Consider the following 12869-nt stretch of genomic DNA (forward strand, 5'->3'; position numbering starts at 1 on the left):
TATTTATATCTATATCTACAATGACGACAATCTAAATATATTTATATCTATATCTACAATGACGACAATCTAAATATATTTACATCTATATCTACAATGATGACAATCTGAATATATTTATATCTATATCTACAATGACGACAATCTAAATATATTTATATCTATATCTACAATGACGACAATCTAAATATATTTACATCTATATCTAAATGCAGTTTCGAAAGATGTTATACAGAAGGCAATTCCTTCTATTTATACAATGATAAGAAATGCGAAAGTGTCAGGGAGGGCAAAGCCGGGTCAGAACCCTTCCCGACACCCATCCCACAAAGCGCCACTGCATTTACAACGAGCTATGCGTCAATCAACACCTCCCCCCCCCCCCCCCTTTTTTTTTTGTTGGTTCCATTTCGCTTGTCTGTAGAATTGTTTCCCTGTTCAACGATGATGAGTTGAGGCTCTAACAGGAGAAATTTATAATACCTTATAATACCAATTAGTATTTTATCTGTAAATTGTCATCAAGGGTGGATCAGGTATTCTGAAAGGATGAACATCTTCTAACTTTCCAACGACATTTGGTACTTCATTGGTAGGTTATTCATCTTTAAACATTACATGTATGGTTATTAACCGATGAAGCTGTGTCATTTATAAATTGTAATATGGATAACATTTTAGTCTGAATGTTCCTCAAAAGTCATAATGACCGCTAAAATAAATCACTGTCAAACAATAGATCAGATAATTTGTCAAAGAAATCATGCATATAGAACAACAGCCAATCAAACATGTCACTGTTCGACCTCGTCATTAACCTTTCTCAGATTTTAATAGAGAAATCAGTTGAGCATATTACATGTAGGAGGTTTCTATTTATCTTAGTTATAATCAGGTTTATAAATCATGTATTATTATAGTGATCAAATTGTTAATGTTCATAATTTTCTTTACTAGAATGTTTCCAAATCTAATGAAATTTAAAATGATGCAGACAAAAGTCCCACTGCCACATATAGTAAATAGTAATTGACATGTTCTATTTGATTATGATTAACAATTTCATGCTCGACTCTTGACAGCTTTTACAGATATCATTAATCCAATATTATGCTGGGTTTCTGATTTCAATGTGTGCAAAAATACAAAACTTAGTGACATAAAATTCAGCTATGTTAAAATTCTAAAGGAGCAGAGCAATGTAGATCTGTACAGGTTGAGTGAGAATTTTTCTTAACAAAATGTATATTGTGAGTTTCTTCTGTAAGTCAACTTAATTCCTGTTAATGGTAGATAATGGTACCCTAAGGTACATTATTTTAATTATGTATTGTTTTTCAGGGTGGGGTCGGTGAACGTGGTTCAACCAGTCCCTATGGAAGTTGCGCCACTGGAAAAGAGCGTACCTTTAAATCATATCAGCTATCAAACTTAATATGGTGTTGATCTCCTATCAAAAAATATTGTCTCCGGAAGATCGTGAAGAATATTGAATCATCAATAATAATCCCCGCTAAATTCTCAGCTGAATTCTTGGTGTTATTAATTAAAAACTCGGATGTCTATAACGGATCTTATATTTTAATAAAATATGACTTGACAATGATAAAACAATCTTGTTTGGTTATCGTAAGAACTCATCCAAGCACATTTTATCAGATTTCTTGCGGCTACATGAATGATAATATCATTGCGTTTGAATACAAAATGAAACATGGTCATTGCAGCAATTTCATGAAAATCCTTCATTTAAGTCGCAAATTAAAACATAATACACCTACTGACATTCGACGTGTTAAATGCTTCGATAGATTATACATATTGGCTCGATAATATAGACTGCTATAAATCTTTATTTCAATCAAAATGTAAAATACCTGCAGCCCTATTGAAATAACTAACTGATGTAGTTGTAGAAAATTGTTCTTAATCAAATCTGAAGAATAATGATTTTTGAAGGGGAATAAGAACATAATGCAAGCCTTGAGTGACCTTTATATATCCAATTGACTGTGTAATGTGATAATTGAGCATATCACTATGTTTATATGACGAGTAGAATATTGTTTACTTGATCTACAATAAAGATGAACCATGCGAAACATTTTTCTTATTTTTTATTCATAACATTTTTGGGTTGTTGCATTTCTTATTGTTTCTATAACGACTACAACCCATCTTATATGAAATTCTTTTCTGCGGTTCACAAAAGTTCGATATCCTCCAGAAAGTTAGGTTAATCAAATAATTTCAATAATTAATCATTTTCAAGTTATTTGAAACTATGTCATTGATATGTTTGCAACACATTGTTCATGGTTGGTTCACTATGAACTATTTTTTCATTGTATATAGCCTTAAAAGTTGATCAACTAAAAAGGATGAAAACTATGTGAAATGTTATTTGTTCACTTGAAGAAAACATTTGTTATTTTTCTTCTGACAAAAACCTACAACTAAATTGCGACTATATTTCAAAACCTTTTCGATGTTAGTTAATCTAATTGCACGAACTATCTCTTGAGGGAAAAAGGGTCGTTTAACTCTTGTGATGCCCTGATCCTAATAGTAAATGTCTTGTCAACTAACTTGACATATGCCGACAGTTGAATTGTAAAGGTGCAACGATAGAGGGTAATTTCAGCCATCAGAATCTTGACGACCTAAGATTCCAAAATTAAAATGTACTGTACAATACCAATACGTGTGTGTCCTCACGCTTTTTAGAGTGTTGTACACTTTAATTACCAAATATAATAGTGTAAACAACCGTAATCAATGTATTGTAAGACAAGTAGTAGGATTTTGTTACAGTTGACCGAGACGTAGGTAAATGTGCTGGTATATTAGTATTCCCCGTTCAATATATCCATAGATAATAATTATTCCATAGATCTTATACCAGTTGAACTTTAAACGCATCCAACCAGATCACTCGGTCTTAAAGTGCTTCTCGAAACAGAATTGATCAAGCTGTTTTAGTCTACATAGGATAGTAACCGATAACCCTTCAGAAGTATGATTACCAAAAGGATACGGAGTTCGAGCATCTTTTTTTCCGGAATGACAAAATTAACAAGCATGTCGGAATGATGGATGCGAAGGCGCTTTCCCTACGTCAAGTACAGATTACAAATAATTATCGTATCAGCACTTAGAAAACGGTTATCTTTTTGTTAGTCACAATTTGCTGGCTTCTAAGCCACATGAGGTTTTTTTGGACCAACCGAAAGTAGAAAAAATGTAGCATAAAACAAACGACTGGAGTAGATGGTTAGACTCCCTGGTGCCATTTGAAGACATAGTCAAAGGCTACAAGACAGTGAGTAATGATAATTGGACTGTAAGTAATCTCCTTATAGATCATTATTTGAACTAACAGTCCTTTCGAAGCCTACCTGCAAGGTACTTTTATAAAAAAAAAAATGCGGAAGTATCTCATTATCAATTTTTGCAATTTTGTTTCGAGCCTTCGACGTGTGACTCTTGATGTGCAGACATTTTCGTCACTGGATCTTATCTATGATGTAGTTCATAGATACCACTTTTCATTATGAAATACTTACTCACTTATGATTGATATATTTCCTCGTGTGAAAAGTTCATTAGCTGCTAATGTTTCGCCAATATGTTGTTTGGATTTTGGTTTCGTTTTACAGATAGGATAGTAAGTACACGGTCTTTTTATTGCGTCAAGATAGTATACGTGTACAAAGAGTGAAAACTACTTCTGTGTTAAATTGATATCTGTTCGTACTAGGGTAAATAATGTGTATAATTATTTTTTATTGATAAACAGAACTGAGGATTCATAACTTAGTCTCAGGAACAGGATTTTTTTTAGCTTAGCCATTCAATAGTAGTGTTCATGGATCACCATCGAAATGTGAGTCTTCAAATCCAGGTGTGACCAGAATTATCTGCATTTGAAAGTTATAAAGACGAGTCGTCATTTCTTGAGACACTGCCATATATAGAAAAGACATCTATAGACATAGGAAAATATATTCATAGTTTGAGATATACTTTGAAGGAATCATGCGATTTCTAATACTTCTGAACATTGTTGACTTATATTCAAGACCCGAAAATGGCGCACGTGATTTTACACACAAATTTTACTTAATATGCTCATACTTACTTAGAACCTAACCTAAGTTGTCGGTCAAATGTCACGTGATTGAGAAATTTTTAATGAAATAAATTTTCAATTAATAAAAAATTGAGCCTATGCTGAATGAAAAAGTGGATAAGGTTCTTAAGGTAAAATGGTGCATATTCATTCTGTGTTAAAATGTTACTTGCTGTTTTTTACAAATAAAAGTAAGAATGAGCTTTTCGATTTAGCTGATAATCCAGAAATATGGCATCAAAATAGAACATAGGACAACGACAGTACCAATTGATATGTCCATTTTTTTGCAACATAAAACACAGATTTTGTGATTATGATTTTTTCATAGGTAAATTACACGAGTATTTTGTACTATATATATCTTTTTTAAGATAAAACGGTATTGTAATATGTCTTTGCTTTGATGTCTTGTCTGTAACTATTTCACCGGAAACAGAACAATAATTGAATGAAACCTCGAGAGATATCTAGGCAGTATTTTTCTGTAATTTTATTGTTTGTTAAACACGCAGCGTGTCACCTGAGCTTAAATTATTTAGTTCTAGTAAAATTTAATTATCTTCTGATACTTGTGATAAAGATAATTGATAATGTAAAGAATTGTAGCATTTGTTATGAGATCACATCAAATATTATGATAATGATCTACAAAGAATCACTTATTGATATTGTTCGTGTTTTCAGTTTTCGAAAAATTCAAACAAACGTTTGTGACATCAAGGACTTCGCAAAAACTGGCAAAACCTGAGAGCAGCTGAATTTTCAACGACTTCTAGCACCCTTTAAGCAATCGCTGGATTTTGAAGTCAGATTTATATTTAATTATTGTCAATAATTAGATCTGTTTACTTGTTGATATTGGCCGCGGATTTTGTTTTCAAGTAATTGAAAAAATTATTGTGATGCATAAGTGAGGGTTCAGGACGACTTTGCAACTGGCAGAACCCTATAGCAACTTATTATCAAACGACTGTAAGCAACTGAGATAATCTGATCAATCGCTGAAATTTGCTGTCAGTTGCCGCCAACAAAATATTTTATATAGCAAATAGTTGAATCCGACTGTCATCTGCCCGGTTGGGAGCTGACAATATCCAGTTGATTGCAGTTACTAGTATTCAATGTTTCACTCACTTCCGGTTCGATGGATCTGTTCGAGAATATTAGCATCCGACAGCAATTAACTCAACGACGATGAATAGTCGATATAAATTTTTGAACGTAGGTTTTTTATTCCGAAGCTTGAATCCTACTGATTTGGACCAGGTCCATTGGGGCACAGTATGGAATCAAATACGATCACAAAGCCATTACGTGACTGTCTCTAGATTTGCCAGCAAACACAATAAAAAAAGACATTGTTTAACAATTTAATGGTTTGTTTTAATTTACAACTGACAACTCAATGCCACCACTCACAAGAGGAAAGGTGTACTTTGGGGGTATATAACCAACGCTCCCTTACATTCTTCTCTCTTGTGAGTTTAAACGTTTCACTCAACAGTCAACAATATAGTTCACAAATTCAACAACAGCGTCGGAACCGAAGAGACCTACGAATGATTTTTGTGATTTTATTGCTCAAGTTCGTTATCACAATATTTCTACCGAATTCCCTCTTTTAATGAGGAACACACTGCATAAGATATCATTTAATATTTGTAATATAATTTGAAAGTTTGATTGTAAATGCAATTCAGTACAAACTATTCCGATGACCATTACGGGGACCACGTTCGCAATTGCAAAATCCTTAGATTGTTTAAGTAATAGAAGTCAGAGTTGCAGCACATCCATTCCCATGGAATAATACCACATAAAAGATGAAAAGATTACAGAATAGCCAAAATATCCTAAATAATTGTTGCAAATGTTGTACGTAATTTAGAAGTTTCATCCATGGACGGAAGAAAAACATAACCCTACCATTCTTGATAGAAACATAAATTGGAAGTCAAGAATTCTTCCGTAACAGGAGTATTTTATGATGAGTTCAAAATGTTACATTTGGTCAAGTCGAAGATTTTAAGCTTCATTGTTTCTCTTGCCTATTCTTACGAACGAAGATTTGCCCATACGACGAGCAACGTTATAATATCCAAGCGGTTTCTGCAAGATAGCGTCATAAAGAGGCATTCGTCCAATTCTGACAAAGGCCGAAGAAGGAATTTTTCCTATTCGAACGAAAGCCCGTTTTTGTTCCATTTCTGGTTCTTCCAACCCACTCTTGCCGATTCTAACAAAATTTGACAACCGTTTTTCAGCGTCCATATCACCTGGTTCGGCGAAATAGCTTTTACCTATTCGAACAAAGCTCGATGGTCTCTTCTCTAAACCTGCATTTGTTAATTCGTTCTCAATATTTTTTCCAATTCGTACGAAACTTGAATACCGCTTGTCAGGATTTTCTAAACTGCCATCATCCATGCTTTTTCCTATCCTCACAAAACTAGAGTATCGCTTATTCGGAATTTCATTTTCGTTTAATTCAGGACTTTTTCCGATGCGAACGAAGCTCGATTGTCTTTTTTCTGGTTCTTGGTTAAATTCTTGACTTTTTCCTATTCGAACAAAGCTAGATATTCTTTTGTTTGGATCGCTTTTTCCAATTCGAACAAAACTGGACAATCTTTTATTGGGATCGTTTTTCCCGATTCGGATGAACCGACCAAAGGCTTTTCCTATCCTTACAAAAGAACTTGGGTTTCGACCTATTCGAACAAAGCTGCTGGGTCGTTTGACTGCCTGTGGTACTGTGTCGCCATCTTGGATTGCTGATTTTAAATCTTGATCATCGTTGTTGGAATCATCTGTGAAAGGATGTGAGAGTACAAAACTGATTGAGCAAACTAGTAGTAGGGAAAAGACTAAGTTGATTTCCATTATTTGCCTGGAATAATAAAAAGAATTATATTTGATTAGGATGGAAGACGCCAAGGGAGTCATTTTGTTGCCTTCTGTGATTCTTTCTCTACAACAATGGATAATTCGATATTTTCTTCAAAACAAGAGACAATGATAGAAAAAAATAGATCTTGAGAAACCATCATGCCTTTACAAAAGCATTACAGTCGAAAAAAAAAGTTTAAGAACTGACATATATATGTGAGACATGTTTGAAAAGATTTAATTTGTATGTAGCGACGGTTGTTTGAAATAAGCACTATCAACGACTTTAGGTTATAGATCGACCTATTTCAGTACAAGGCGCAAAGAGAAATCATGCAGCGATGTACGCCAACAGAGCATTGGGGCTTCATTATAAGATTAAAAAGTGATTGAAAACATTATTAACAATTAATTCCAAAAAAAGAATGACAATTTATCAAATTACAAGCAAATCTGAAAAATCAGCAGATGCTGATAACAACCTCTAACAACTCAATTTAGTTGAGCTGAGAGCATGCTGGCAATTGTTTCATGCTCTACTTCCAGGAAACATTAAATGTTGTCTCGAACCTGATCGGCACCAGTATTTACGATAAATCAGTCAATACGAGGGTTTGGCATTATAAATAGCCATCACCTGTGTCCACCTCAATTTGTAGTTATGTAGGGATAGTCGTGGGAGGAAGACGGAATTTAATAAGTTACGGCTTTACAATGTAGCGCACGCATCAGGCATCCAACCCCTCTTTTTCTAGCTTGACAGAAACCGGATTAGATCATAAGAAATATCAGGGGCTTTATGAATTGGTGTAATATCCAGGTTAAACTATGAAAATTCAATAATTTCTGCATAACTTTTCATATAAAATCTCAAGAATCAAATCAAAGAGCGAATAAATAGTATCATTGATTTCTCACTTTCCTAGATAATATTTTGATTGTCGTAATTGGCAAGATTTGACGGCTGAACTTGTTTGGCGAACGTCGCTTTCTTTTTACATATTGGCCACGCATGTTTGTATAAGCCCGATGCTGTATAGTTCTACTTCCGGTTAATTGAAAACTAAGACGATGGTCTATCTTGATTTAAAACGAATAATGGATATGGACAGGATGTGATTGACACATCAAAGTGTTCAGGGTCAACCTGGCATTTTCTTTCATTAAGTCTGTGGAAAATAGGTTAATTTCGTTTGGAGATTTATTTCAAGTTACGTCCAGCCTCCCACAAACCCAATGATATTTTATAAATTAAAGGTGAACAGATGTTTCAAAAGGTTTTGGGTCGTGTTGTCTCTGTGGCAGACGGACATTAAGCTCAGTAAATTAAATATTAAAAGTTCGATCTAAATTTATCCTCAGTGTTATTATATTGAACTGTGCCGAAGAGTGGTAATTTTTTGTTTTTCCGGATTTTCTTATACAAATAATTCATCTGACCAGTAACAACTTGTCTTTGTAAGAAAGGTATGTTATATGTTCAGCCGAAAATTACAAGTAAGTGGTAAGATTGTCCGTAGATGACAATAAAGTTGATTAACGTTCGCTTCCAGCAGAAGCTGATATCGCAGACTTTGGAGGAATTTTGATAGGTCATCATAAATAAGATGTCGGCGGATCAAATTTTCTTTGAAATGTCGGTGTTCGTCGGTTTTCTATGAAATATCTGAATGAGTGGGTTGGATAGGTTAATATTAATAAGGATATTAAAAGAAATCTTAACTTTCACGTTATACCCTAGTGAACATTGCGTTCATGTTCTCTATGTCTTTATTAATTAATGTCGGAATTTGTACTAATTAATTCGAAGAACGCACCAAAAAGCTTATCGGGTAAATCTTAGTTCATTATGTCCTTAGAAAGAATTCACAATGCTAGTTACAACCTTCACCGCTGCTGACCCTCTATATAGGCTTCTCAAAGAAAATATGACGATAAAACATTAAAGCATAATACATAAAAATAGTCTTGAAAGAATAAAGAACAAACAAATCATAGTTGGTGAAATAGGATACATCGTCGTAATTATATCGATATCAAAAAGTAAACCTGCAAATCATCCTCAAAAATCACTATGACACAAGTCTAGGAATGTGTGAACTTCCTCTATACAACTAGGATTTTTTGCATTTTAGTGCTTGGTATTCTTGCGGTTGCCACCAGTAGCCACCAGCTGCTTTGTTTCTACTTTCAATCAAATACTGGATCTTAACTGACTCTGGTGCCCTATACATGTTGCTCATAGTCAGCCAATGCTTTGAATTTTCAGTCGATTTGAGACCCCTTTTATTAAATATTAACGCACATGACAATAAAATAGTTTTTAATTGTTTCAAGTTGTTATTTGTCAATTAGAGAATATTATTTATTCATGATTGCCACCCACAATCTAACGCCTTTTTTGTTTGTTTTCATTTCACTTCCGGTATGATTGATTGTTCACGATTTTTTTTAAGTGATTTGTATGGATTATCTTGCGTTTCCTAGAGAAATGAAATGTTCAATGGAATTTCTTCCTCCATGTGTGGAAATTACTGTTTGGATTAATTATTTATTTAAAAATAAATGAATCTGAAAGGTTATGCCAAGCCCTGCTCTACATTTCACTAGGTTAACACTAACTTTATTATGAACTTTCGTTATTGTGTTGTGTTATATTGAGATTCACTTTTCTAATTACAAGTCTTTGGACTGATTTAGCTTGATCAGTTTACTGCGCTATCAGTATTCCTTTTCAGAGTGGAATTACAACGTAAAGTGTGTCTACAATTTCAAGTTTAAGTAGAAAAGTATAACAGATAAATAGATAAGCTCGAAAATTATAAACAATAATATCCATTTTAAGATTACCAAATGCTTCAAACATTTGTGATTTGTACTTTTACATATCGTGTCCATCACGCAGATTTGCGTTCATTATTGGCATTTCTTATGCACAAAGAATTCCAAGCATCGAAATCGATCATAGGGAAGGTAACCTTATACTGTAAAATATTTAGCCAGAATGGTTATAAAGAGAAGAAATTTGTCAATTTGTGTTTGAAACCTACCACAAAATCTATGTAATATATTTAATATGAAGTTAGGTATAAACCTACGGTAAATACCCTTGTTAATATGATCATACCTAAAACTGTCAGTAAATAGTCCAAGCATATAATAAGAGCAGTGATTTTAATACTGTATGTTTATTCCCGTTAGACATCTCGAAAATATTAATTAACCCTCAAATCTTCACAGACCTGTAAATATTTTCAAGGACTTTAACATGTTTGTCTACTTGTATCTCTCCAGACTATTAGAAAGCTATTTAGAGCTAATGAAAACGAATTGAACTGAAAACTGGAAGTAAACAGTCATTGGTGTGAAAAAAAGACAAACTTAAAACAGCACACCCATTTAGATTTCAAATCTTTTTTCGACATGGAATGGATAAAAAATAAGTCCCTTTGATCTGCACCCTACACCCATGAAAATAATGGTAACTATTGGTCATCGGGTTGTCATTGAGTGTTTCGAATTAGTTAATCATTTACAGAGCAGCACATAATTACCCTTAAGGGTATTTCATTTACAGAGGCGGTATTGTGTTTTTTTACGTGGTCTATCATTAATTACGTAAAAGGTTAATGCGTTCTTGATGGGTACCATTTCACGGAGCAATATCATGTGATCCTAATTGGTAATCATTCCCCATAGAGATACCTAGAATCTTACTTCAGCCCTAAAAGCTATCGGGCTGAAGGAAGAACTTGGGACAGTCTAAAGAATTAATAATAAATATGGTAATTAAACCGAACAGTATGGACTGTCTGATTGTTTTGTTTGGTATTTTGGTTCTTGTAATTTCAAATAATTAAAGTCAGACAACAAATAATGCTATAATCATGCTGACTGTATTTATAAAAGGCTTAGAACATCTTCAAACATTAAACCATTATGCCAATTGCCCATGTTATCAATTCGACTCAGTTTTTTTAATTTACATATTATTTAGTCTCTGTGTTGTGTATTTGGACTACGATAGCTGTGTTCACTTCGGTTTTTAAGTCTTATTGTACTCAACAAGATACTTAAAGCGCCTATTTGGTCTAATAACCCTATTGTTAGTTCAGACATTTCTCAAATTTACCATCATGTAATTAGCCCGACAAATCTGGCCGTTCCTCGGCCGTGAAATACGCTTGGATATTGGAATCTTGAAAGATATCAAATATAATTTAGGTTCTGGGGATTCCCAGTATCTAGTATTGAAAATCTTTTGCAACACCGTTAACGATAAATGAACTCTTTCCCAAGTGAAATAGATTTTGATGATGAACCTGGAGACTGGAGACTATAAAGGATTTTCCAAGTGTATATAATATTACTAGTTTGAAGACTTAAAGGACCTAATGGCCGAGCCATAAAAGTTTGATCATCCAAAATTTTTGGTTTCGATTACCGACAGTTCTCCTTCAAATATTCAATAAGTACTACTTTATGAGGTTCTTAAGGATGATTTCCGTCCAATAAAAAACAAGAAAGCTGCTTAAGTGAATAAATCGCAATATTAGAGTCAGTTTTATAGTAAACTAGAGAAAAGCAAACATTATCAAGATTTATGAAAGAAAATATTACACAATATCCCTTTTAGTTTTTATTATTAGCAACTTAAAGTCACACTGGCTAAGAACACTGTGAATATAAGACATGTAAAACCCTGGTGTGTTTTATTCGACACTGACACACATTCTCTTTAACGATGCATTAATGTTAATAAATGTAATATGCGAACAGATTAAACATACCAAAAATATTCAATATTCTGTAAAAAAATTTAAAAGAATTACAATCTCTTTATAGGATTAGAGCTAGAGCCACCCACGAGAAAACCCACATCTTCAATGTCTTTGATGAAATGGCAATATCAATTTGATATGAATACACTACAGATATGGATGCTTCTTCACTTGCCATCCATTATATTGCGTTCTGTTCTGATCATTTGTCCCAATGGCAACAAAGGGACATACGGTCAGCTGCTCACCGGACTGTTGCTCAATGACAGTTGCTCTGGACAATTTCTCGCCAAAGAAATGAGAAATAGAACAGTAGTTGCTATGAACAAAATAACATATTCAATGTTTAATCTTGTAACTGGTCATTATTTATAACTAGAGATCATCATATTTTTAATGGACGGAGCTAGTTACATATGTGGTGCCAAAGTATGACAGCCGAGAAAGCAAGGTATACCATCCCCTTCTTTACCTCGTCAACTGAATCATTTCATCAAAGGTGGTCATATGTAAGTGTTGACCAATGTCTATCACAGATAGTAAGGAATCTTTAGACCATAATATTGGTTGATGACGCCTAACAGAAGATTCATCACATTCCATCAGATTAGTGATGGCAAGCTGAGTTAAAACAGAAAACAGCACGAAACATTACAATATCGCCAGATTGTGACAATAGATTTACATGTAGGCGTACATAACTTTGCCTAGCTCGACTATTTGCTTTAAGACTCTGATGAAAAATCTGTCTACGATTATGAAGAACATTATGATGGAATATTTGAGGTTTCATTCAGAATGTGTGATTACGTCGGACAAAATTACTTCCTCTGATGACCATGGAAAAAAGCCTTAGAAATTTGTAGAATATATAGAAAGAGCCAGTATTGACTTTCCTTTTGAATGGTTTTTGGTGGATGAAGCCATTATTTAGGTGGTCGATGACTATTTCCTCTATATAAATTTACTTTCTTGCAGTAACAATATACGGCTGTAGACAAGTGCAAAATTAGTCAATAAGAAATAGATAGTGTTTGGCATTGAACAAGGGCGATAATCGAAGG

The 12869-nt window shown here is 33.7% G+C and overlaps 1 protein-coding gene across 1 annotated transcript; it reads right to left on the minus strand.

Moving 5' to 3' along the window:
* Positions 1-5489: 5489 nt before the first annotated feature.
* LOTGIDRAFT_228288 (hypothetical protein) lies at positions 5490-12408 on the minus strand (the record flags this gene model as incomplete). The annotated part of the gene is made up of 2 exons (XM_009053295.1): positions 5490-7025; positions 12278-12408. The coding sequence occupies 2 exons, from the start codon at positions 12406-12408 to the stop codon at positions 6161-6163; spliced, it is 996 nt and encodes a 331-aa protein (XP_009051543.1). The 3' UTR covers positions 5490-6160.
* Positions 12409-12869: the final 461 nt, after the last annotated feature.

Source organism: Lottia gigantea (assembly GCF_000327385.1).
Source record: "Lottia gigantea unplaced genomic scaffold LOTGIsca_2, whole genome shotgun sequence".
Lineage (NCBI taxonomy): Eukaryota > Metazoa > Mollusca > Gastropoda > Lottiidae > Lottia > Lottia gigantea.